Source organism: Nicotiana tabacum, chromosome 15 (assembly GCF_000715075.1).
Source record: "Nicotiana tabacum cultivar K326 chromosome 15, ASM71507v2, whole genome shotgun sequence".
Lineage (NCBI taxonomy): Eukaryota > Viridiplantae > Streptophyta > Magnoliopsida > Solanales > Solanaceae > Nicotiana > Nicotiana tabacum.
In genome coordinates, this window is record NC_134094.1 from 38,363,403 (window position 1) to 38,390,404 (window position 27,002).

Genomic DNA, 27,002 nt, shown 5'->3' on the forward strand with positions numbered 1-27,002 from the left:
TGAAGTTTGTATTACGTCTAGGGCATTGACACGTTGCTTAAAAATTTACACGACTTTTAATGTCAAACAACATTGTATTTCAATTTTCTGTATCCATACAACTGCTGATCTGATAGTAACCCGAAGGACTTAACTTCATGTGCCACTGAACCAATACAACACCACACTACACATCGTTTCCTTATTAGTGGGTTTCCATCATATGAATCCTCAATACCCATTTCACTCCACTTGGACCTGTTTCATTCGGATACTTTGTAACTTTATTTTCTCTAAAAAGTAAAGGAAACTAAGTCAATCCTTTTCTCCGTCATATAACACTTTTCCCTTGACAATTATAACACATATAACAAGTAAAGAGAAGCTCAAACATACCAGGAACTTCTGATTCATCCAAACAAGTGTGTATTTCAATTTTCTGTATCCATACAACTGCTGATCTGATAGTAACCCGAAGGACTTAACTTCATGTGCCACTGAAGCAATACAATATCATACTACGTATCATTTCCATGTTAGTGGGTTTCCATCATATGAATCCTCAATACCCATTTCACTCCACTTGGACATGTTTCATTCGCATACTTTGTAACTTTGTTTTCTCTAAACAGTAAAGGAAACTAAGTCAATACTTTTCTCCATCACATAACACTTTCCCCTTGAGAATTATAACGTATATAACAAGTAAAGAGAAACTCAAACATACCAGGAACTTCTGATTCATCTAAACAAGTGTGTATTTCAATTTTTTGTATCCATACAACTGTTGATCTGATAGTAACCCGAAGGACTTAACTTCATGTGCCACTGAATACTACGCATCGTTTCCATGTTAGTGGGTTTCCATCATATGAATCCTCAATACCCATGTCACTCCACTTGGACCTGTTTCATTTGGATACTTTGTAACTTTATTTTCTCTAAACAGTAAAGGAAACTAAGTCAATCCTTTTCTCCATCACATAATACTTTCCCCTTGACAATTATAACACATATAACAAGTAAAGAGAAGCTCAAATATACCAGGAAATTTTGATTCATCCAAACAAGATTAAAGTTTGTGAAATCTGACATAAACATCAGCATCATCTTGAGTGTTGAAATGTGAACAATATAAACTTGTTTATATTTGTTTACATTAGTTTATGAACTAGAATATTAAGTCAGTATATGTATTAGAGTATGGACACATTGATGTACATTGGACGATACAATGTCTAGAGGTGTCATCCATGTACCTTGAAAGATGTGAGGTGTTGACTTAGTTATTATGTTTACATGTAATGTAGGCTAGATACATGAAAGATTTATCCTATAAATAGCCATGTATTCCTAGATATTTGGAGTAACTCAAGCTTAATAGAAATCATCTTTTCCTCCACTTTCTTCTTTGTGAGTTTTGAGTATTCTTTTGTGTTATCTTGCTCTCCCAAATTTTCTAACATTGTGGTATCAGAGTCTGTGTATTTGAGAGACAACCAAACTTGGAGAGAAAATGACAAATAGTAATGGAACTCCCTTTCAAGTTCCTATGCTCACAAAAGAGAACTATGAAAATCGATGTATTCGGATGCAGGCTTTACTTGGTGCCTATGATGTTTGGGAACCAGTGAAAGTCAGAGGTGATGAAGTGGAAGATGATGTTGACTTTAAATAGAAAGATCAAAAGGCGCTCACTCTCATCCATCAATGATTGGATGACAAGATGTTTGAGAAGATTGCAAATGCAATCACCTCAAAGAAAGCATGGGAGATTCTTCAAACACTACTAAAAAAACGGGAAAAGCCGACCGATGTTGGTCGGTAATTGGCAAACATCAACCGATTCGTGGCGATCGATATAGCTAACCGACCGACTTTGGTCGGTATTTTTCGACCGATTTCGGTTGGTCAATTAATTCCAAAAAAAAATAATTGCCGAAAAAACCGACCGAAGTCGGTCGGTATTTTAATTATGTAATTAAAAAATACACCATCTGGGAATCGAACTGGGGTCTGTACTATGGCAGGATACTATTCTACCACTAGACCATTAGTGCATTTTATTTTAAGACTGTCTTTTATTTTATTTATACTCTTTAATTGTATTTTTGCGCGAAAATAACCAACCGATGTCGGTCGGTTTTATTAAAAAATAAAATTATCGATCGAATTCGGTTGATTTTTTAAAACGATCGACTGAATTAACCGACCGATTTTGGACGGTTTTTTTAATATCAATTTTAATTTATTTTAAATGAAAAACCATCCAAAGTTGGTCGGTTTCTTGGAAAAAAATTTCGGGACACAAAAATAGTTTCCCACATTCTTGCGCGAAGTAAAACTTTGTAAAAATAAATTTAAAAAAAAATATTTTGAAAAACCGACCAATTTCGGTCGGTTTTTCGGTCGATTGTTTGACCGACCGAAATCGGTCGGTCGGTCGACCGCGGTCGATTTTTATCGAATTTCTAGTAGTGAAACTTCCTTTAAAGGTTTGGATAAAGTGAAAAGAGTTCGTCTCCTAACCTTAAGAGGAGAGTTTGAATCATTGCATATGAAGGAATCCGAATCCGTTTCAGATTATATTTCAAGAGTTTTGGCTATTGTCAATCAAATGAAGAGATATGGTGAAGACTTGAGTGATGATAGGGTCGTTGAAAAAATACTACAATCCCTTGATTCAAAATTTAATTATATTGTTGTGGCTATTAAAGAATTCAAAGATTTGAATACCATGACCATTGAGAAATTCACGGTTTTTTTGCAAGCACATGAAGAAAATTTGAAGAAACCGAAAGAAAAATCGGTTGAACAAGCATTGCAAGCAAAAATTTCTTTCAAGGAGAAAGATGAAAGGCGTGGCTCACAATAAAGAGGTCGTGGATGTGGACAAGACCGTGGTGAAAAAGGAAGAGGTGGTAGCCAACCACCAAATAAAGAAAATATGAGCCAAGACTCTAATCAAGGAAGAGGTCATGGGAGAGGTAGATGATGGAGGCAAAATCAAGAAAGGTATGTTAAGTCTAATATTGAATGTTATACTTGTCATAAATTTGATCATTTTTTCTGGGAATGTAAAAATAATATGGAGGAAAAAAATAATTTTATGGAGAGCAAAAATGAAGATGGAAATGGTATTTTAGTTCTCGCTTGCAAAAGAGAAGAAAGTGTAGAGAGAAATTAATGGTACCTTGACTCCAGTGCAAGTAGCCATATTTGTGAAAAGAATTTATTTGTGGAGTTTGAAGAATTGAATGGTGGTAACATCACTTTTGGAGACTCTTCGCGGGTTAAAATCAAAGAAAAAGGTACGATTTTAATTCGCTTGAAAGATGGTAGTCACCAATTAATTTCTAATATTTTGTATGTACCGGATATGAAAAATAATATTTTAAGTTTGGAATAGCTTTTGGAGAAAAATTATGATATTCATTTGAAAGATAAAAAGTTGTTCTTGAGATATGAAAATGGGAGATTGTTAGCCAAAGTTCCTATGGCTAATAATAAAATGTTTGTTTTGAACCTTCAATATGATGTTCCAAGGTGTTTGCTTTCATGTATCAAAGATTCATCTTGGCTTTGGCATATGAGATTTGGTAATGTGAATTTTGATAGTCTAAGGTTGATGAAGAAAGAAAGCATGGTTAATGGATTGCCAATTATTGATCATCCAAGCCAACTTTACGAAGGATGTATCTTTGGAAAGCAAGCAAGAAAAAGCTTTCCTAAAGAGTCTTTGACTAGAGCCCGATGCCCATTGGAGTTGATTCACATGGATGTGTGCGGATCAATCAAGCCATCTTCACTTGGTAAAAGTAATTATTTTTTACTTTTCATTGATGATTTTTTCTAGAAAAACTTGGGTGTATTTTTTGAAGGTGAAATCATAAGTGTTTGATAGTTTCAAAAAATTCAAGAGTATGGTGGAGAAACAAAGTGGCTATCAAGTTAAGTCATTGCGGTTCGATAATGGTGGAGAATTCACTTCAAATAAATTCAAGGGGTTTTGTGAAAATAGTGGAATTCGTCACTTTTTGACTGTTCCAAGATCACCACAACAAAATGGCATCGTAGAAAGAAAGAATCGGACTATTCTCAATATGGCACGAAGTATATTGAAGAGAAAAAATATGCCAAAGGAGTTTTGGGCTGAAGCAGTTGCGTGTGCAGTGTATTTGTCAAATCGATGTCATACCAAGAGTATTCGTGACAAAATACCTCAAGAGGCTTGGAGTGGTTTCAAGCCAAAAGTTGCTCATTTGCAAGTTTTTGGGAGCATTGCCTATGCACATGTGCCGGATGAGAAGGGGTTCAAGCTTGATTATAAAAGTGAGAGGTATATTTTCATTGGCTATGATCAAAGTTCTAAAGGTTATAAATTATATAACCCAAAAAATGACAAGGTTACCATAAGTAGAGATGTTGAGTTTGATGATGATAATGCTTGGGAATGGAAAACCAAAGAGTAAAATTACTCTTTTAGTACTTTCTTTGATGAAGATAATGATGAAAAAGTTACGGCGCAGCCTATCACACCACCTTCAACACCTCCAGTACAAGTTCAAGAAGAAGATGAGTCAAGTTCAAGTTCTTCAAGTGAAGTGCCTCAAAAAACTAAATGTCTTCATGAGTTGTATGAAAATACAGAAGTGGTAAGAAAAGATTTATATGATTTGACTCACTTTTGTTTGTTGGTGGATAGTGAGCCTTTAACTTATGAAGATGCTGCCCAAAATACTAAATGAAGAGATGCTATGGATGAAGAAATCAAGGCAATCAAGAAGAATGATAATTGAGAATTAGCCATACTTCCAAAAGGCAAAAGCACCATTGGTATCAAATGGGTGTACAAGTTGAAGGAAAATTTTATAGGTAAGGTGAAAATGTACAAAGCAAGATTGGTTGTCAAGGGATACAAACAAAAGCCCGGTATTGACTATGATGAGATATTTTCACCGGTTGTTCATTTGGAAATAATTCATTTTATTATATCTTTAGCCGCTCAATCAATGGAAAATTCATCAAATGGATGTGAAGTCGGCTTTCTTGAATGGTATTTTGGAGGAAGAGGTTTACATTGATCAACCTTTGGGATACAAGGTTTAAGGACATGAAAATAAAGTGTTGAAATTGAAAAAAGCTCTTTATGGATTGAAGCAAGTGCCACAGGCTTGGAAATTGATAAATACTTCCAAGCAAATAATTTTTCAAAGTATCCACATGAACATGCACTTTATGTCAAGAGTGCTAAAAATGGTGACATCTTAATGTCCTACTATCTTGGAATCAAAGTGCAACAAAGGAAGGATGACATTTTTATTTCTCAAGAAGAATATGAAAAGGAAATTCTCAAGAAATGTGAGATAGAGAATTGCAATCCTCTAAGCACCCCCGTTGAATGTGGAGTTAAAGAGTCCAAGCATGGAGAGGGAGAAAAGATCAATCTCACACTTTTCAAGAGTCTTGTTAGAAGCTTAAGGAACTTGACATGTACAAGACCGGATATTCTTTTTGGTGTTGGACTTGTCAGTCACTTTATGGAAGAGCCTACTACCTCCCATTTGAAGGTAGCCAAAAGAATACTTCGGTACATCAAAGGTACCTTTTATTATAGAATATTTTATTCATCTTCCAAAGACTCCAAACTTGTTGGATATTGTGACACTGATTGGGCTGGTGATATTGATGATCGAAAGAGCACTACTAGGTTTGTTTTCTTTCTTGAAAAATCCGCATTTATATGGAATTCTAAGAAACAACCAATTGTGACTTTGTCAACTTGTGAAGCGGAGTATGTAGCAGCTTGTTCTTGTGTTTGTCATACAATTTGGCTAAGGTGCTTGTTGGAAGAACTTCACCAACCACAAGAAGATGCTACAAAGATTTTTGTTGACAACAAATCGGCTATTAAATTGGCAAAGAACCCGATATTTCATGAAAGGAGCAAACATATTGATACTAGGTATCACTTTATTAGAGATTGCATATCTAATAAAGTTGTGGAACTTGAGCACGTTAAGTCACAAGACCAAATTGCTGATATTTTCACCAAGTCGTTGAAGATCGAGCTCTTTCAAAAGCAAAAGATGCCTCTAGATTGCTGAAATAATTTTTTTTTTGGGGGGGGGGGGTGTTGAAATATGAACAATATATATGAACAATATAAACTTGTTTACATTAGTTCATGAACTAGAATATTAAGTTAGTACATGTATTAGAGTATGAACACATTGATGTACATTGGAAGATACAATGTCTAGAGGTGTCATCCATGTACCTTTAAAGATGTGAGGTATGGACTTAGTTATTATGTTTATATGTAGTGTAGGCTAGATACATGAAAGATTTATCCTATAAATAATCGTGTATTCCTAGCCATTTGGAGTAAGTCAAGTTGAATAGAAATCATCTTTTTCTCCACTTTCTTCTTTGTGAGTTTTGAGTGTTCTTTTGTGTTGTTTTGCTCTCCCAAATTTTCTAACACAAGTAGTGGACCCGAATTTTCACAAACTCAACTCCATTTTATATCAAAAATACCATCTGTTTCTACTATGTGTGCCAAACTAAGGCGACTTGAATTGGCATCAACATAAAGAGGGATATACTATCAGTTCTACTAGATTGATCTTCTTCTTGTAAAGTAAACGTACAAAACTCCACATCGTCGGCGTTTCCATCAAGGTGGCAATGAGTTATATCTATACCTGAAAAAGATTTACTAAGAGGGTGAATGAACAAAATGTCCAACTTCGGTTGAACAATTCGTCAAACTATGAACAATAACATAAATGCGCTTTTCTCAATGAGGAAAAGGAGTAGCAGGGGAGCAACAAATATCAACTAGATATTTGTTTAATGATATTAACACAAACCTTCGACTCCAAATTAGGATTTAGGGATGACAAACGGGGCAGAGCGGGCGGGGCAGGGCGGGGCGGATTTAGCGTTAACCCGCTAAATATTTAACCTGCCCGCCCCACACACATATTTCTATGATTTCAACCCGCCCGCCCCGCATACACTTTTTTTTCTTTTCTTTGTTATTTATCTATTCATAAATTTAAAAGAAAAATTGATAGATTCTGGAAGCAGATTCAACAACTTAAAATTATCACTGAATCACAACAAATTCGTCTTTATCGTGAGTTCCTTGGTCGATTTGCAGTAAACTGATTTTGTTATCTAATTCTAAAAACAATTAGAAAAAAAAAGAAAAAAAAGTCTTCATCCCATTTTTATCATGTCTGATGGAACAAATTTTTAGTTTAATCATATATGACTAATTATTTTACGGCAAATGATGTCAAAATAAATTATAAAAAAGTACTTACACATAGATTTTCTAAATTCCTGGAGATAAAAAAGACCAATTTTATTATCAGTTAAAAAATTATATCGACTCAGAAAAGAAAATTCACAATCAATCCAAGGACAGATTTACAGTTTCATAGAATAAGAGGACATGACTTTGATAAAGTCCAGAAGAGACAGTCGCATTGAGGTATAACCCATCCCCGCACCCGCCCCTCGTAGTTTTGGAAAATTGAAGTTTCGCCCGCACCGCACCCGCATAAGCACAGCCCCGCCCCGCCCCGCAAAGCCTTGCCCCCGCACTGCCTTGCACCCGCACCGCCCCATTATCATCCTTATTAGGACCTCAAACTGACTGCTTGGTTGAGGCGCCAAAAATAAAATCAGCTCTCTCTCTTTTTGCAGTTTGTTGGTTCGAGTCAGAGCTTTAGTATTTATTGAAGTGGGTTGTTGAGCTCTATAAATGGGCCGACTCAAGTTTCTGTTGGGCCGTTTAGCAATATAACAGGAAAAAATAACACTGCATAACCGCTGTAAAAATAATAGTTGAAATATTATATATATTATTATAAAAGCACGAATAATTTATACTAAATGTTGAACGACTAAAATATTCTCGAAATGTTGATAGACTTTTATAACTTTAAATATTTATATAACTTGAGGATACAATTGTAAGTCACCAAAGGCTGTAATTCTTTTCCTATTTAAACTACACTTCACAAGCCTACAAAGTAGATTTTGGGTCAAACTAACGTGGAATTTATTTGAATATGTGCTTCAACGTGGATATTGAGCACAATTATGGAAGAATAAGAAAAATTGAACATAAATTGAGAATTCACTATTATGACCACTTTGAGAATATTCTGCTCACGAATATTCAAGTGCTGCTGCTACCCTTTTTTTAAAATTATTATTAAATTTTATACAACAATTTAAAATATCTATTCAACTGAAATTTTATAACTTTCGATACGCACTTCGTAATATTTCACACCTCTTCACTTGATTTTTCCTTTATGTCAATGGAATTTAACAACTTATACATAATTTAAAAAAATAGTTTTGCTCTATTTGTAAATATAGTTTTCCTAACTTCATGTTAAAATGTTGCTTGGTATTTTGGTGTCCGCAAAATAGTTTACAAGTAAACAAATTGCTAAAATATGATCCAAACAATGAACGACCACATCACTTATTTTAAGGGGAAAAAGAAGGAAAACAAGTATATATAGGTACACATGTCATACTCATATCCGAACACAGTACACCATCTTATGCATGAGGAAATATACTCGTGGATGAGGCACATGATTTTGAGTTGAATTAATCAAATTTAGAGTTGAATCTAGAAAATGGGTTAATATCCAAATGACCTTTTTTATCGTAGTCTAATAAATATGACTTCCATATACGTTAATCGTTAAGGGTTAACTAAATTAAAGAAAATCAGCGAATATCACGAAAATAATATTAAGTATTATTGAATTCTTTAAATGTTTACGACTTTAATCGCGTAACTGTGTGATTGTAGAATGTTTAGTTTCATATTGACCTTAGATTGTGTCAAAACATTATTAATGAGTTGGTTTGAATTATATACTATATTTTAAGGAATTGATTGTTGAACGTGTACATGTTATTAGTTTTATAATATCTATGCAATTGAAAGTTTATTACTTTGGAACGTGCGTGGTAATATTTGCCACAAAATCTTCGTGCATCGCACGAACGTAAAGACTAGTATATATATATATTCTGTATATTATATACAAAAATTATACAAGTTTTATATATTTTTTCAGCTATCAAATATAAATAGTTTCTGGCGCGGGCTAAAAGTGATAATATCCCGTATAATAGACAGACTCAAGTTTTTGTTCCACAGTAATATTAGGCAATCTGAATGGTTACGATTATCATGCATTTATTTTTTAACAGCATGTTTGGCCAAGTTTTGGGAAGCTAAAGACACGTTTTCTGGAAAAAGTATTTTAGATTTGAGGTGTTTGGCCAAAAACACAAATTTCTTTTGAGTATTAGTAGCGTTTTTCTCTTGATTTATGATACTAATAGATAGAAAAAAATAGCCATATCATTTGTATGTGTCAATTAAACTGCTTTGAATTCCAAATTTCCAGTACTAGGTGTGTAGGCCAAAAAATGTCTTTGATATGGACAAGCCACGTCAGCACTATTATAGCTCTCATCGATTGCCACGTGCTATCAGTGATGTCCCCACATAGACTGACCTTAGGGCGAAGTAGCCTCAAGGCAATGAAGGAAGCAGTCGAAGAGTCAACAAAGATCAAGGTCACGAAGTTACCGTGGATCAGGGTCGAGGTCGAGCATCTTAGACGGGGTTATAACGGCTAGTTCTAAGATAAAACATAAAGCAGAATATTCTAGTGGATATTCTCTACACATGTACTAATAAGGTTTTCTAGGAACATATTTCCTATAAATAGAAAGAGACACAATGATAGGGAAGTAAAAGATATTTGTTTGTAAAGAGCACATTGACTTTGTAAGAGAGAATCTGGTCTTATCGCATATATTTAAAAAATACTTTTTTGCCAAGATTTTTGTCTAGCATTTTCACCGGATCCAAGAACATCCCAAATATTCAAAGGTTTATTAATCATTAATCATTATCAGAAAGAATATCCACAGATCTCATCCCTTTTGGATGACTCACACGTTTTATTTACCTAAATGCCATTTGTTGCTAGTTATTACTATTTAATGCCATATTCTATCTTTTTGGATCATTGAATATCACTATCATTGCTCATATTTACTACCATCCGAACATGACATATTAGTTGTTTGGTCTTGATACACGTAGCTTTATCTTTGTATATTATTTTTAACTAAGATTAACTCTTTTTTAAGTAAATCTAATTGGTTGAGCCAAAATCAATATTGTTTTGGTCAAACAGTTTGGCGCCGTCTGTGGGGATTTCTTAGTTATTTTTTTTGTTTCCTTTAGATCTACGGTTAACGTGAGTCACTAACTTCACAAACCCCAAGATTTTCCAATTTCTTTGCACGTACAAAACCTATATGGCAGGTAACCAAGGAGAGAGAACTAAAGTAACATACGATTTTCCTAGCAACCTCATGAATAATATCAATGAGAGCCGTGAAACAATAGGCGAGGAAGTGACGCCCACTGCCTCCCCTAGGCGCGAGAGGTCACTTCCTCCCCATTGTAGTATAACAAAACCCAACGGAAAAGGCGCTTCCATGCCTACAGAAGAAGGGACGCCACCATCCGTGAAAAAGCTCCTCGAAGCATGGCTGACCGATACGCTAGTAAGCGTGCTCAACAAGCCCGCGCCATGAACAACTACCGAGACCGCAAGAGCCTTCACGGTACAACGAGCAGACGAACAGAGCGACCGACCAGACCCTCCAACACCAGGTATAACTCACAATATTACTAACAGTGCAGCTGATAGCGCCCTTGCCTCCATTCTAAAGAGGATGGAGGAAATGGAGAATGAAAACAAAGCACTCAAAGATCAAATGAAAGAGCACCAAGAACGGGTCGATAAGATACCATGCGCTCCTAAGCTATTGCCAAAGAGGGACGCCGATAGGTTCGTAGAACAACCGTACAACGAAGAAGCATCCCCGCATGCCATACCAAAGACCTTCAAAATGCCGCCTTACCTCAGGATATACGACGGAACAACCGATCCCAAAGATCATGCGACTCATTACGTCACTGCCGTGAAAGGCAACGACCTCACCAAGGAACAAACGTCCTCTATTTTGCTGAAGAAGTTTGGCGAAACCCTTACGGGAGGGGCAATGAAATGGTACTCATAGCTACCAGCCCGCTCCATAGAAACTTTCGAGGAAATGCCTGATAGGTTCGTAACGACACATGCCGGAGCCAAGAAGGCCGAAACAAGAGTAAACGACATATTTGCCATTAAGCAGTCCGTGGGAGAGGGACTGAGGGAATTTCTCGCCTGGTTCAACAAGGTAAGGATGACTCTGCCGAATGTATCCGAGGGGATGGCGGTCACAGATTTCCAGAATGGGTTGAGTAGAGATGGTTCGAGAGCAACAAGAAAAATGTTGAGCCGATTGATGAAATATCCTCCAACCACTTGGGATGAAATCCATAATGCCTATTGTGCCGATGTCTGAGCAGATGAGGACGTCCTCAACGGACCAACTCATCGACTCATCTCGGTACAAGCCGAGTCCAGAAAATAACGAAAAGACAACATCGGGAGGGATTACCCGGTCTTACAACCCAATAGGGAACGACACCAGCCATACGTCAGGGCACTCACCCTACCTTCCCTCCGCTATGAAGAAGTCCCATCCAGGCCGAGGACAGGGACTCACCGGAACGAGAGAGGTATGCCCCTTATTATCTCCTCACAGTTTTTTTGTGTCACCTACAGAAATAGTCTATGCTCTGGAGAAACTTGGAACGAAGGTAAAGTGGCTGCCAAAGATGAGATTCGATCCGAGCACCAAAAAATCTGACGCCTTCTGTGAGTTCTACCAGGAACGTGGGCACAAAACAGAAGATTACATCGCCCTCAGGCAAGAAGTTATAAACATGTTGCGGCAGGGACACCTCAAAGAGATGCTAAGTGACAAGGGGAGAAATAAATTTACCAGGGGATGTGAACACCAAGGTCCGCCAAGGCCGCCATAACTAGCTCGTACCATCAACATGATCATTGGCGGTAGCGACGACGACTCTATCAATGATGTTAAATTTACCACCACTCACAAGCTCAAGCAGTCTATCACTCGCAAACGGTATAATGGGATCGAAGAAAGTATCATCTTCGATGAGTCAGATGCCGACGGTTTGACTTTCCCTCATAACGATGCCCTCGTCATTATTTTGCGCATTTTAGATACCGATATCAAATGTATCATGGTGGACGATGGAAGTGGAGCATGCATTATCCACCCCCAGTCCTCACCCAAATGAGACTCGAGAAAAAGATAGTACCGCACTGCATCACACTAACTGGTTTTAATAATGCAGTTGAGCGAACATCGAGAGAAATTACACACCCTGTCTTGGACGATAGCGTGACGCTGGAGACAACATTCCACATCATGGACCAGGCTATCACGTACAATGCCATAGTAGGACGACCATGGATACATCCCATGTGAGCCATCCCCTCCAGCCTATACCAAGTAATCAAATTCCCAACATCGTGGGGGATATTCAACACACGCAGAGAACAATGTACATCCCTGGAGTGCTACCACATCGACTTAGACGGAACGACAACCCAGCAAAAAAAAGGACAAGGAAAAAGAGGCATAGCAATCAACAAGGTCGATGTTGACACAAGAAGAGACCATGGATGTCATCATGGATCCCTAAATGGTCGAGACTGCGGACTCGACCATAGAAGACCTTGATCCCGTTCAATTGGATCTCAAAGACTATAGCAAAAAGGCCTACATCGGCTGCAAACTTCGGGAACCAGGTAAATTCAGTCAATTCTTAATAGTTAATGCAGATTTGTTTGCCTTCAGCCATGCAGATATGTTGGGCATCCCCAGGGAGATCGCTACAAACAAATTGAACGTCGACCCATTCTACCCCTAGTAAGACAGGTCATGCGTAAATTCAACCCCGCCATCAATGATGCCGTCTGCGAAGAGGTGGAGAAACTATTAGAAAATGGCTCCATCAGGGAGTTGAAGTATCCTAATTGGATCACCAATGTAGTGATGGCCGAAAAGAAAAATGGGAAATGGCGGATGTGCGTGGATTTCACAGATTTGAACAAAGCATGTCTGAAAGATTCATTCCCGTTACCATACATTGACCAAGCACGAGTTATTGAGTATCTTGGACGTGTACTCAAGCTATAACCAAATACTTATAGAAGAAGAAGACCAGGAGAAAACCACGTTCATCACCCACCAAGGAATATATTGTTATAAGGTCATGCCATTTATGCTGAAGAACACGGAGGCTACATATCAAAGGTTGGCTACGAGGATATTCAACGATCATCTCGGCAAGACCATGGAAGTATATATCGACTACATGCTGGTCAAGTTCGTATAGGCAGAGGAACATATCAACCATTTGAAGGACGCTTTAGACATACTGAGGCGGTACAGAATAAAACTAAACCCGGAGAAATGCACGTTTGGCGTAGCCTCTAGGAAGTTCTTGGGCTTCTTAGTGCCACAACGGGGGATCGAGGTCAACCCAAACCAAATAAAAGCTATCGAAGGGATACCGGAGCTCCTGACTACCAAGAAGTAAGTCCAAAGGTTGACTGGTCGAATCACCTCCTTATCGTTGTTCATCTTGCAGCGTCCGATATATGTCCCAAATTTTTCGGTGTGCTAAAAAAGAACAACGGCCTCTAGTGGACACCCAAGTGCATACAAGATTTGCAAGAACTGAAGGTATATCTGTCATCACCACCCCTACTTTCAAAACCCGAACTCGGGGAACATCTCCTCGTCTACCTGGCCGTCTCCGAAGTAGCAGTAAGCGTAGTCCTGATCCGAGAAAACAAAGGTATGAAATTTCCCATCTATTACATTAGCAAAACACTCGTTGACGATGAGACGAGGTACCTGCACCTCGAGAAACTAACGTTGGCACTAGTCATAGCTTCACGAAATCTTAGACCCTATTTCTAGTGCCACCCTATTTCGGCCGTTACCACCTTCCCCCTGAGAGGCATTTTGCATAAACCTGAGCTATCGGGAAGGCTGGACAAATGGGCCATCGAGCTAAGCGAGCATGATATCACATATCAGCCGCGAACAACGATAAAGTCGCAAGTGCACGCCGACTTCATCGCAGAATTTAGGGCAAAGATAATGCCCGAAGTCAAGAAGGAAGCCGTCCAAGTTTCTCTCCAAACACAAAACCTCTGCGTCCTATATACTGATGGCCCATCCAATGCTTCCGGATCCAGACTGGGACTCGTGCTAAAGGTTCCAACAGGCGAAGTAATTTGCCAGTCCATAAGATGCCCAGATATGACTAACAATGAGGTCAAGTATGAGGCCGTAATAGCAGGATTGAGGCTAGCACTCAAGTACGGGCAAAGCGGTAGAAACTCCGCTGTGATTCCCAACTTGTGGTCAACCAAGTTACATGGACTTTCCAAATCAAAGAACAACGATTGCAAAAATACCAGACCAATGCCGAGGTTCGATGAATCCCAGCTCGATCATATCCTGCGTGCGTAGAATGCCGAAGCAGATGTCCTTGCCAAATTGACCGCAACTACTAAAAGCATCGTGACCGGAGATAAAAGTGTAGTTCACCTCCTCAACTCATCACTAGACCAAATCGAGGTAAGATCTGTAAGCTTAACTTGGGATTGGCGCAATCGTATTATCACCTATTTGCAGGACGACACACTCCCAAACGACAAAAAAAAGCCAAGAAACTAAGAATGCAAGCAGCTAGATAGAGTCTCATACATAGCGGCCAATACAAGAGGACTTACGGCGGCCCTCTAGCAAAATTCTTGGGCCCAAACCAGACCCATCGCATCCTTGAAGAAGTCCATAAAGGCCATTGCGGTGCTCACTCTAGAAATCGAGCACTCGTCAGATGCCTCATACGGGCAGGATACTATTGGCTCACCATGAGAAAGGACACCTCAGAGTTTGTGAAGAATGCAAACAATGCCAAAAGCATGCCCCGGTGATTCACCAGGCAGGCAAACACCTCTACGTAGTCACCTCCTTGTGGCCGTTCATCAAATAGGGAATGGACATCGTGGGCCCCCTCCAAGCAAGGCGAGGTAATGTACGATTTCTTTTGGTTTTAACTGACTATTTCTCTAAATGGGTGGAAGCAGGAGCGTTCACCTAAATACGAAAACAAAAGATAATCACCTTTATATGGAGTAACATCATCTGTTGATTCTACCTACCTAAAGAGATCAACTGCGACATGGGACCCCTGTTCACAAGAAATAAAACCACCGAATTCTTCGAGAAATGGCATATCAGGAGGATACTATCAATTCCGTATCACTCAGCGGGTAACAGACAAGCAGAGTCCTCCATCAAGTCCATATTAAACATCATAAAGAAAAAAGCTCGAAGATGCCAAGGGACTGTGGCCGGAGATACTACAAGAAGTATTATGGGCATATAGAACTACCCCGAAGATGGGCACATGAGAGACGACCTACTCTTTGGTCTATGGGACTGAAGCAGTTATACCAATCGAAGTCGGAGAGCCCAGCCTAAGATACTCCCATGAAAGCGGTACTAGTAATGATGAAAGTAGAAGGCGGGAACTTGATAAAATCGATGAATAAAGAGATATGACGTACATAAGAATGGTTGCCCAAAAACAGTAAGCGGAATGTTATTACAACAAGAAAGCAAAGGTCCGACCACTCAAAGTCGGGGACTACGTACTTAAAGCCTAAATTCAAGCGAGCAAAGACCCACGGGAAGGAAAGCTGGGAACAAACTGGGATGATCCGTACAAAATCATAGCCAAAGCAAACAAGGGTTCATTTCAATTAAAGACGATGGAAGAAAAGCAATTACCGAACAATTAGAATATCAACTACCTCAAATACTTCAACTTCTAAGGAAAGAAGTGTCCCCCAAGTCGTACTTTTTTTTCCTCACTTGAGTTTTGTCCCATTAGGGCTTTCTCAAGGAGGTTTTTAACGAGATGGCAAAAGGAACACTTCGAGTCGAAGTATGCAAGGGAGGGACTATTTTTTTTCTCTTTCATTGCCTAACTCCTCAATACTTTCCAAGTCAAACAATGAAAGGACTAGGTAGACTGGGACTGGGAGTAGAGCGCCAGCCAAAGCCCAAAATCTATAAATCTCCCCAATCATGTAACCAGAAGCAACAACGTCAAAGTAATAAGAGACTTGCGATTATCAGAGCTCCTTTTGTGTTAAGGTCAAGTTCGACCCAACTCGAACAACACCTGTCGTCCCTCGGCCGTGATTTAACAAAAGGTTAAGTTCGACCTAGCTCGAACGACACCTAACGGCCCCCGGCCATGATCTAATAAAAGGTTAAGTTCCACCCAGCTCGAACAACACCTAACGGCCCATGGCCACGATCTAATAAAAGGTTAAGTTCGACCCAGCTCGAACAACACATATCGACCCTTGGCCGCGATTTAACAAAAGGTTAAGTTCGACCCAACTCGAACAACACCTAATGGCCCTCGGCCACGATCTAATAAAAGGTTAAGTTTGACCCAGCTTGAACAACACCTATCGGCCCTCGGCTGCGATTTAATAAAAGGTCAAGTTCGACCCAGCTCGAACAACACCTAACGGCCCTCGGCCATGATCTAAAAAAAGTTAAGTTTGACCCAGCTCGAACAACACCTATCAGTCCTCGACCGCGATTTAACAAAATGTTAAGTTCGACCCAGCTCGAACGATACCTAACGGCCCTCGACTACAATCTAATAAAAGGTTAAGTTTATCCCAGCTCGAACACCACCTATCGGCCCTCGACCGCGATTTAATAAAAGGTCAAGTTCGACCCAGTTCGAACAACACCTATCAGTCCTCGGCCGCGATCTAATAAAAGGTTAAGTTCGACCTAACTCGAATAACACCTATCGGCCCTCTGCCACAATGTGGAAAAAAACCAAAATCAACCCAAGTCCAAACAAACACCGATCAGCCTAATCTAAACAAAGAGGCACACCTGATCTATATAAACAAACGGCATATACAACCCATAAATATTTGTCAACAAGGCTACGGCCAGCTAGAAGACAATGACAATAGAAAAACAGAAATCATAACAATCAAACAACAAAAATAGAGTAACAAATGCGGAAACGAACAACGGGTATGTAGAAAGGCGCAGAAAACAACTTAAAAATCCATATACAACAAGAGAGGTCATTACAAGTGCTCTTAAAGACACCGTCAAATTACACAAAAAAGTCTAAGAAAAAGACTACTGGCCCTCGCCATCACGAGCCTCAGCGACCTCACCAACCCAACCCTCGACACCTTCGCCCTCAGGATAAGTACTATCATATTAGGTGTTCTCCTCAAGCTGGTTCACACCCTCTTCCCCATCCTCCTCGTCAGCTTGAGGTGTAGCGGTATCATAACTGCAAGCAACTCGAGCTCTACGAGCCTTAACCTGGGTATCCTCAAGGGCAGCCTCAAGAACGGAACTCGCTGTATGCAAATCGTGAAATACATTTAACCGGCCCTCAGCATAAATCCATTCCTCGTATAACTTCTGAGGTACATTGGAAAAATCAAAAATGTTGGATGAGGACGGCCATACAAGAAGATGAGATCTCTCGGCCTATAGAGCGGTCACTCGATCATGAAGGATGGCATTGTCTTTCTCCAGCTCCCCGATCCTCTCCTCAAGCCGGTCTTGCTTAGCTCTCACTGTCAACTGATCATTTTCTCGCTCGGATCAAAGAGTCCTATTTGCAAACTCGAGCATCTCCGCATTCCTCCAAGCATCCAAATGAGAAGACTCTTCCTTCTCAAGCTCCTCCTACTTCTCGGCAATCTCGCCGCTGAGGGCCTCCAACTGGACCCGGCACTCTTCGAGTTTCCCTCTAATTCGACCACTTGAGCTTGAAGATCATTGCACTGGGCCTCCACGCCCTTGCTAACCTCAAGCTCCTCATCCCTACTTCTCAACGTCCCCTCAAGGATGCTACACTTCTCGATGGTCTGCACTAGCTCATCGTCTCTCTTCTTCAACTCGTCCCTTAGGGAATGCATGTCACCGCCCTCACGAAACCACCTACGGAGATCCCAATACTTGCCGCGATACTCAAGGCATTTATCTTTCAGTTTCATGAAAATCTCTTTACGCCTCTTCTCCCTCCGGGTACTCTCAATCTCCAAAATCACCATTTGCAAACCAAAAAAGAGAAGAAAAAGGTCAGAACAATGAATGCCCTGAAAAATAGGAAAATATTACAAATACTTACCCTGAGAGTAAGCCCGAAAATGATCCTCGACAAAGCACCATCATTTATTTTTTTAAGGGTCTTACCCTCAACATCGGAACAGAGAGGACCGAGGGCAAGGACTACCTCCTCGGTGTTCACCAACAGATCACGATCCATAGGGATCGCGATAGTCCTCGTAAGCCCCTCTAACCTAGCCTCAAGTTGAGTAAGACCTTCTTCGATCATCCTCAGGCCGTCAACATCGACATCGGAACCTGACTCATCGCCCTCTTCAGTGATGCTTTTGCCCCTCTCGTCGACAAGCAAGGAATATCTGCGGCCGTTTGAGAGGTCATTGCCTCCTCTCGCTGCAAAAGGGTCAAGAACATCAGCAGTCGTCCCTTCAGTCTCCATCACCGTGGAATGAAGAGATATATCTGCATCAGCTCTCAGTGACCTCAAAGCCTCAAGACTCGGCTCGACATCATCTCCAACAAAAATATTCGCCGTCTCACGCAACAAAAAGTTTCCTTCCGCCGTATCAACGGCCAGGGCGACTCTGTCACCAGCATCCACAGACATCCTCTTTCGAGGTTGGAGATCTCCATCACTGGGAGAATTCTCATCATCCTTGTCGACGAGAGAGTACAGAGGAGGAGCTGAAGTCTCAACGGCCGAAAAGAAAGCAAAGACGAAGAGTGAAGGTGGAGTTGGAACAGAAATAGGACCGACCGTAATTGGAGCAGGGGCAGAGACTGAAGGTGTAGTGGCCTTCATCTTACAAAACGAAGGCGCGGGAGCTCTCGGCCTCCTAGTAGACCCTCTGGCTGAAGCTAAAGAAAAATAGGAAGCAGAAAAATCAGCAATGGTAACGGGCACGGGCGAAGAAATCAAGGCATTGATGGTAGGAAAAACGTTACCTGCCTAGGGAGGAGACGCCCTATATCTCTCGGAAAAGCTTGACCAATTGCGTATCCCTGCCATACGAGGGAGAATCTGTCTAACCCAATCAGCAATATGGGCTACCATCTGGAGAGGTCAAACAGTAGCCGCAGAAAAGAGAAAGCCAGTTAGCCGACCCGTAATAAGGAAAACATTAGAAACAAAAAGGTATGTAAGATGATACGAGCACTTACGAGTAGGGTTCCAAGCTTAGGGAAGTCTGTGGTGGTGGACCCTACATCTTCGGTCCTGACAAAGAAGTAGTCAAGCCAAAAATGCCGACTAGCTTTATAGTTCATCCTCACCGCCAAACATTTTCCCTTGTGGTGGCGAAGATTCAGCAAGGTCCTCAGTAGAAATGAGGGGCGAAGAGATGGATCAGGTAGCGCACTGTAATATCGACACCGGCCAATTCGGCGAACTTCGTCAACATCATGGCCACCTTAAATATATAAAGGGCGAGCTGCGCTGGGCACACATTGTAGTATCGGCACAAGTCTTTTATCAACGGCGGCAAAGGGAACAAATACCCAATTAAGAACGGGTATGCGTAAAGGGCGTAGAAGACAGGACAGTGAACCCGAACCTCGTCATCACCCGCAGGGATCAGGTCCATGTGACTAGGTAGGCCGAGTCTAACCTTGAGTTCTGTTAATCTTTCTGCTGTCGTCGCTGATTTAAGCCTCCCTGTCACCACTTCCGACGCTTTTTGGAGGTCGGGTTTAGCATCGGGACACCGGGGTACAATTTCCTATACAGTAGGGAGGCTTTCCTCCTCAGCGGCAGTCTTGCCATCTTCCCCTTGGTCGGGAAAAACGACATCTAGAGGAATGAGGTGGTCTTCTATATGGATATCTGATGGTGGGACAGAGATAGTTGTAAAAAAAATGGTAAAGCAAATAAAACAACAGAAAGTTGCAAGGATTCTGCGAAGGGAATGAAAAAGAGGCTATGCTTAAGAAGTAGGAGTTTGGAAAAGTTTCAAATTCAACAAACCATCCCCTATTTATAAGACTTGGGGGCACTAGAATTGAAACGGCAGGCCATGATTAGCACGAAAATTGAACTGGCAGAACCAATCAAGTGTCACACTCGAATAGGTGCAACACGTCGAGAAACGACGTCATTATGACGCATGATGTCATGGCGTCACTTTTTCTCTTGGACCAGACGGTTCCAATGAACTTCCCGAAAAATTCCAAGAATTCAAAATGTGCATTTTTCAGAAAGCCACGTTGTCCTGTCGCCACGACCATGACCTGTATAGCCAGCTCGGTAAAGCTAGATTACAAACGACACTATCTGTTCATCGACCTTGCCCGCGAGGATGACCTCAATGAGCGGAGGGACTAACTGTATAGGCAAAAAATATTTTTGATATGAGTAAGCCACGTCAGCACTATTATAGCTCTCATCGACTGCCACATGCTATTAGTGATATCCCCACATAGACTGACCTTGGGGCGAAGTAGCCTCAAAATAATAAAGGATGCGGTTGAAAAGTCAACAAAGATCAAGGTCGCGAAGTCACCGTGGATCAAGGTCGAGGTCGAGCATCTTAGACGGGGTTGTTCTAAGATAAAACATAAAGCAGAATATTCTAGTGGATATTCTCTACACATGTACTAATAAGGTTTTCTAGGAACATATTTCCCTATAAATAGAAAGAGACACAATGATAGGGAAGTAAAAGATATTTGTTCGTAAAGAACACATTGACTTTGTAAGAGAGAATCTGGTCTTATCGCATATATACAAAAATAACTTTTTTGCCAAGATTCTTGTCTAGCATTTTCACCGGATCCAAGAACATCCCAAATATTCAAAGGTTTATTAATCATTAATCATTATCAGAAAGAATATCCACAGATCTCATCCCTTTTCGGATGACTCACACGTTTTATTTACCTAAATGCCATTTGTTGCTAGTTATTACTATTTAATGCCATATTCTATCTTTTTGGATCATTGAATATCACTATCATTGCTCATATTTACTACCATCCGGACAAGGCATATTAGTTGTTTGGTCTTGATACACATAGCTTTATCTTTGTATATTATTTTTAACTAAGATTAACTCTTTTTTAAGTAAATCTAATTGGTTGAGCCAAAATCAATATATTTTTGGTCAAACACTTGGAACTTTGGAAGTATGGACAATCTCTCTAACAAATAGTTAGTAGGTCACAAGCTAATAGATTAAAAAGCCGGCCACCAATAGTTAGTTAATAGATTGGTCAATTTTCTGGATATGTATATATCTATGTATATTGTATAATTAACATACTTGAATTAATAACAAAATATTGTATTTCTCTGTCAGTTCTCTCGTCCTCTCTCCATTCTTTTCTTTTTAAGTTATTCTTCTTACAGTTTGTAGTTCCTGAAAGATGATACCATTTGTACCATCCTGCTATAACTTCCTGTTTCCTTTCATGGTAACCACATCTTTCCCCTTCATATCCCATACCTATTTCTTTCCCTTCTTATTATTTCATGTTCTTTTTTTTTAGTTCATTTGTTTCTTTTTGTATTTTATTCCCTAGGCTATGATAGTAAAGAAAATCAATTTTAATAAATGAACGACTTTTTTTTTTTTTTCCAAAATATCAACAAAATAAACACCATAATCTTTTCAAATTAGGAGAAGTTTCATCCCAAAAAGAACATTTTGATTCCAATTGACTGGAGTTGAAAGTAACTCAGCCTAGTGAGTTTACTCATATTCTTTGGGCAAAGGCTACATAAAAATGAGAAATTGCAATATATTGATGGTCAACGTAGACTTAATCAACTTATGATGATTATCGAGTATTAAACTGAAACGCGTATGAGCTGATTTATCGTAGTTCAAGTGAACCTAATATTTTCGACACAAAGCATTACATGGGAAGAACTAATCATTAAAATGTCATTAGATATTGGACCTATAGTTTGAAAAGTGCAATGGGTTCAACGGTAAGGAATTTTTAAAGTTAAAGTTTAAATCCTAAATTCGGCTCTAGAAACATATCTGAATGAAATGGAAGAAATATTAAGGATTTATACAATCGATCAACTAGCTTTTAATTGAAATGTGGTAATTGTAATTTTTTCAAAACCTCATATGAGTGGCAATGCTAAAAACTTTATTATTCTATCTAATTTATAAATGTATCGAAGCCCTGGCCATGAGGAGCGGTCAATGGCAAACCTACATTGCCACTTCTGGGTGCTCAAGCACCCATTGTTTTTTTTTTTTTTTACCTGAACAATATTTATTCTATGCAGAAAACTAATAAATGCCCAAGATTTTGCAGGCAATCTTAGTAACAAGTATTTCAGATTAAAACAATTGAGCATTCATGATTTAAAAAGCGATTAGGGTCAAATTTACCCCTATACTATACGAAAAGGATCAAGTTTACTCTCCGTTGTATTTTTCATCTAAAAATACCTCGTTGTTACACAATTAGGTCAAATATACCTCTCTTCCGTTAAAGTTATCCAAGGTGAATACCCAATCTCACATGTCATTGACATTTATCGAGTGACATGCTACCTCATTGCCTCCTAGCTATTTTACCCCACCCCTTTCGGAATTGGCTCCCCTCTAGTATGGTATCTCTCCAGTTGTGTAGTGCACAAACACCTGTCCACTTTTAAATCCAGCAGTTAACTTTTATTTAATTAAAACAACTCTTCCAACCATGATTAGATGCCAGTAGTTCGTAGTGCTTTATTCTTTCCTTATTGATAGCGTAACCGTAGGGAAACTTACCATAGAAATCCTTTGCTCAAAAAGAAATTCTCACAAGAACTAGAACCAAAGATTAAACTCAGGATTCAAGATCTTAAAAATATTGCAAGGAGAAAAAGAAGTTCAGTGGAGAAGGAAAAATTGTCCAGCGAAAACACAAGTAAATGGAGAAAAGTCAAAATGATCTCTATCGTTCTAGCCTTAGGTGGAGGTTAAATCTTTTCCTTTTCACAAAGCAATTGGTGATCAACACCTTTGTAAAACATCGTTGGTGGTTACCTTATGCCCTTTAGAGAAAATTATAATCTTAAGTAGAATGTTATTTTTCTGATATAGTTTTGATTAGACACCATTTTTGCTGCTTAAAGATCAACTAGTTGTGGTTTGGTTTTTCCATGCGGGCAAAACGTTAATGCCACATAAGATTGTGCACGATAACTTTAACGGAAGAAGAGTGTATTTGATCTAATAATATAACATTAAAAATATTTTTAGACTAAAAATATAACCGAAAATAAATTTGATCTTTTTCTCGTAATAAAGTAATAAATTTGACCCTTTTCCCATTTAAAAATCCAGACTTTGTCATTGGAGGAGTTGGTGGTGAGGAAATGCTCAAAGTTCCATCTCCCGATCAGAAAAGGACAAATTGAAGAAAGTAGAGGTAAATTGAAACGGGCAAGTTTAGCGGCAGTCTTATCTAAATCAATAAAAGTGGTTCGCCACTAACTGATGTTGGCCTGTGGCTATTGTACGTAAATGGAAAATCAAACTTATGCTATTCATATCACTAGACATAAAGGCAACCATGGGATCAAGTCGGTATGCTTCTGCTTGCCACCAATTTCCCTTCATAGGGTCCCCTTCTTTTTACCTTTTTTTTCCCCCTCCCTATCCTTCTTCTTTCAGTATCTTCTTGATAAATCTTTGTAACACTTTATCTTACTCTTCTTTAATTTGCGAAACAAAGAAAGAGTAAATTACAAAAGAAGAATCTTTATGACAAACATAAGAAAAATATATTATTCATGATTTCTTTCTTCTTGGTCTACCTAAACAATTGTCCCAAGGATAATAATTGCTACCATTGCTCCGACTACGGGTTCGGCTGACCCCAGTCGCTTTGATTCAGATCATGTATTTATCTTACGAAATTCATTGAATATATAAGAATTGTTAATTTGGAACTCAGTAACTTAAAAGGACTAAAACCTTGAATCCATAAACTCTAAATTCTGTCTTCGCCTCTGTGTATCCTCATCTATTAGTATGCACGATTAGCTTAATCGCCATCTTAGGCACATTCATTAGACGACTATATTTCCGGAAAAAAGGAGGAATGAGTCAGGATTTTTTTTCTTTCTTTTCCGTCTAATATATTCTTAAAGGAGAATCTAAATTTATTTGTAATAACAAGTACTGCCAATAAGAAAAGGGGAAAACAGCCTCCAATTTACATTATAATTAATAGTGGGAGAGGTCCCCCACCAAGGCTAATTAAAGTGTTGGAGTACAAATGACCAGTACGTACCAAGCAAAAAAGATCAGTGAAAAAGAAACCATAATTTGAAAAAGCTAGTACAGATGCAAAAACTTTCACCAAGAAGAGATCGAGTAAAACAAGCAAAAAGAACGAAAGCAATACAAACTCCCAAGCACAAAGCATTACAGTGTTGTTGAATCTAAAAGGTAGAAAAGGAAAAGAAGGTTATAATCTAGTAGTAATAGTCCTATATATATGTTTGCAAGATCCAATAGAAGAGAAAGATGGAAAGGAATTAAAAAAGAAAGCAAAAAGAAGCTCTAGCTCATCTATGCTCTTGGATTCCAAAAATAGAAAAATCAAATAAAGCTTGTTGTAAGCTAAAGTCTATAATTACTAAGCTGCAATCCCAAGCAAACCCGAGTCACCAATATGAATATCATGTCGCTCCATTAATTTTTCCCGGGGTTTCCATGCAGAAGCCCATACCACAGGTTCATCTCTCCAAGTCAAGTAAATTCCAGGTGACTCTTGATTTTCTTGTGGTAGCACAAGTGACCATCCAACTTTGTATCTCTTAAGCAAGGACTTAACATCATCAACAGCATCATCATTGAGTGGAAATGAGGAAAACCACTCTCTAAGCCTTTCAGACCATTGATTTCCTCTTTCTCTTGTTTCACCATCTCCTTCACCAATTTGATTATCACAAGCCAAAACCTTAACTATGCTTTTGGAACATTCCCTTTCGATCACAAGCCTTTCGTTGCTCGTGATTGGAAAGCTTTCATCAAGCATCTCAAAGTATAGTGTGTAGAACCTAAGGCATTCTTCAAAGCACTTAACAAAGTCATTCCTTGTGCTAGAAAAATCAGCCTCATGTTCTACTATTGTCACAACTTTAGGGTTAAGTGATTGAAGCATTCTTATAACAGCTCCCCTTTCTTCTACTTCAACTTTTCTCAGGGCTCCAATGCAATTAACAGCCACTGCTTCCTCTTCTTTTATATTCAAACTCTCCTTTGTGAGTTCTTTCAAGTGGTTCAATCCACTTATAACATTGAACTCAAAAGGCACTCCCATTAACCTAGCAAATTTCTCCATCCTTTGTGCTACTTCTTTCATAACTGATTTCACTAACGTGCTTTCCGTGACAACAACTGTGAGTTTTAGATGTGGTGTTTCGTCGTTTCGCGTGGCTAAAGCTTCTAGTAAAGTTGGCCATTGAGTACAAAAAGTGTGACTTATATCAATTATATGAAGCTTACTCTCACCATCTAATGCTTCTAAAATTGCACCATTTGATGCAACGTGACCAAAAGTTGTCCATGGACTTACCTCTTGAAACTTTAGGATCAATTTCCTAGATGAATCAAAAGATTTGCTCTTTTCAGCAGCTGAACTTAGGGTTTTGTAACACCTCAAGCCAGTATCAGTGGCCTTACAAAACAGGGCTTGCAAGAAATAAAATGCCAATTTTTGATTGCAATCACCATAGGGAGAAGCAAGCTCATTCAACATCCACAACAAGTGATGGATCTTGGTTGAATCTTTCTCAGAAATCGCGGTAGCACACTCTCGGAGAAGTCTAGAAGCCCACTTGGCATCAGAAATTGGATCACCATTTTCCGGTGATTGACTTCTTGATGAGTTCTCATGAGGCTGTTGATTAGGGTTTTGCATGTTTATCAAATAATGAACATAGTTGGTTACTAAGAAATTATTTGTAGGTTTGGAAAAGAAGACACTTTTTTCCATGTGTTATGGAGCCCTCTTGGTAGTGGCTCTAAGAAAGCACTTTTACAGGTTTAAAGCCATTTTGATTTCAATAGTAATCAAAGTAGGAAAATTGATTAAGCTTTTCGAAGGCCTTATAAGTTTCTAGCAACATAATTGGTCATATATTCGTCACAATATGGACTTTTCTATTGTTAATTAAATAACTTTTTATATCTGTGAGCTATATACTTACCAGTACATTGAGAGAGACTATGCTCCTCAATTATATTGACAAGTATAGAACTTCCTTCTCTCTATTGACAAATTAAAATTAAAAAAAAAGAGAAAAAATATCGTTAAAACTTTCATGAAATTAGCTGCTTCTTGGTCATAAACTCATAATCTATTTGATCTTATTAGAATTTGTAAGAGTCAATGATATCACTTAACTAAGTTTAGTTTGAATTATTTAGATAATACTTTTGGTTTGGTGTTAAACTAATCAGAACTTTGTTAATTTAGCTCTTGTAAACTGAATACTTGTTCTTTTTAGATAGGATGAGCGTTGTTTTTACAATTGAACTGCTCAAAAGAATGATGGAAATGAGTAAATGTATATTCGACATTTACGCAAAGAAGCATTCAAGAATAAATCAGTCAACCCTTTTGCGTATTTATTGTTTTTTCCTCTTTCTTATAGATAATAATAAATAAATGCTTGATGTCACGTTAAGATATATATGAAAAGTTTCCGAATTCTGTAATTTATTTTTGTACAGCCGGTTTTGGGGCATAGGATTATGAAGCAATAAAAATTCTTGTGATATGGAGAGAAACAAGAATATAGAAGCAAAGTTGAATCGTCCAGATCAACATTATTATTAATCAATATCAAGGTTGTTTGG

At 38.8% G+C, this 27,002-nt stretch overlaps 1 protein-coding gene across 1 annotated transcript; it reads right to left on the minus strand.

The window, feature by feature from the left end:
* Window positions 1-24,510: 24,510 nt before the first annotated feature.
* LOC107808399 (protein SHORT-ROOT-like) lies at window positions 24,511-26,263 on the minus strand. The gene has a single exon (XM_075230760.1). It carries the CDS (start codon window positions 26,134-26,136, stop codon window positions 24,775-24,777), a length of 1,362 nt encoding a protein of 453 aa, XP_075086861.1. The 5' UTR covers window positions 26,137-26,263; the 3' UTR covers window positions 24,511-24,774.
* Window positions 26,264-27,002: the final 739 nt, after the last annotated feature.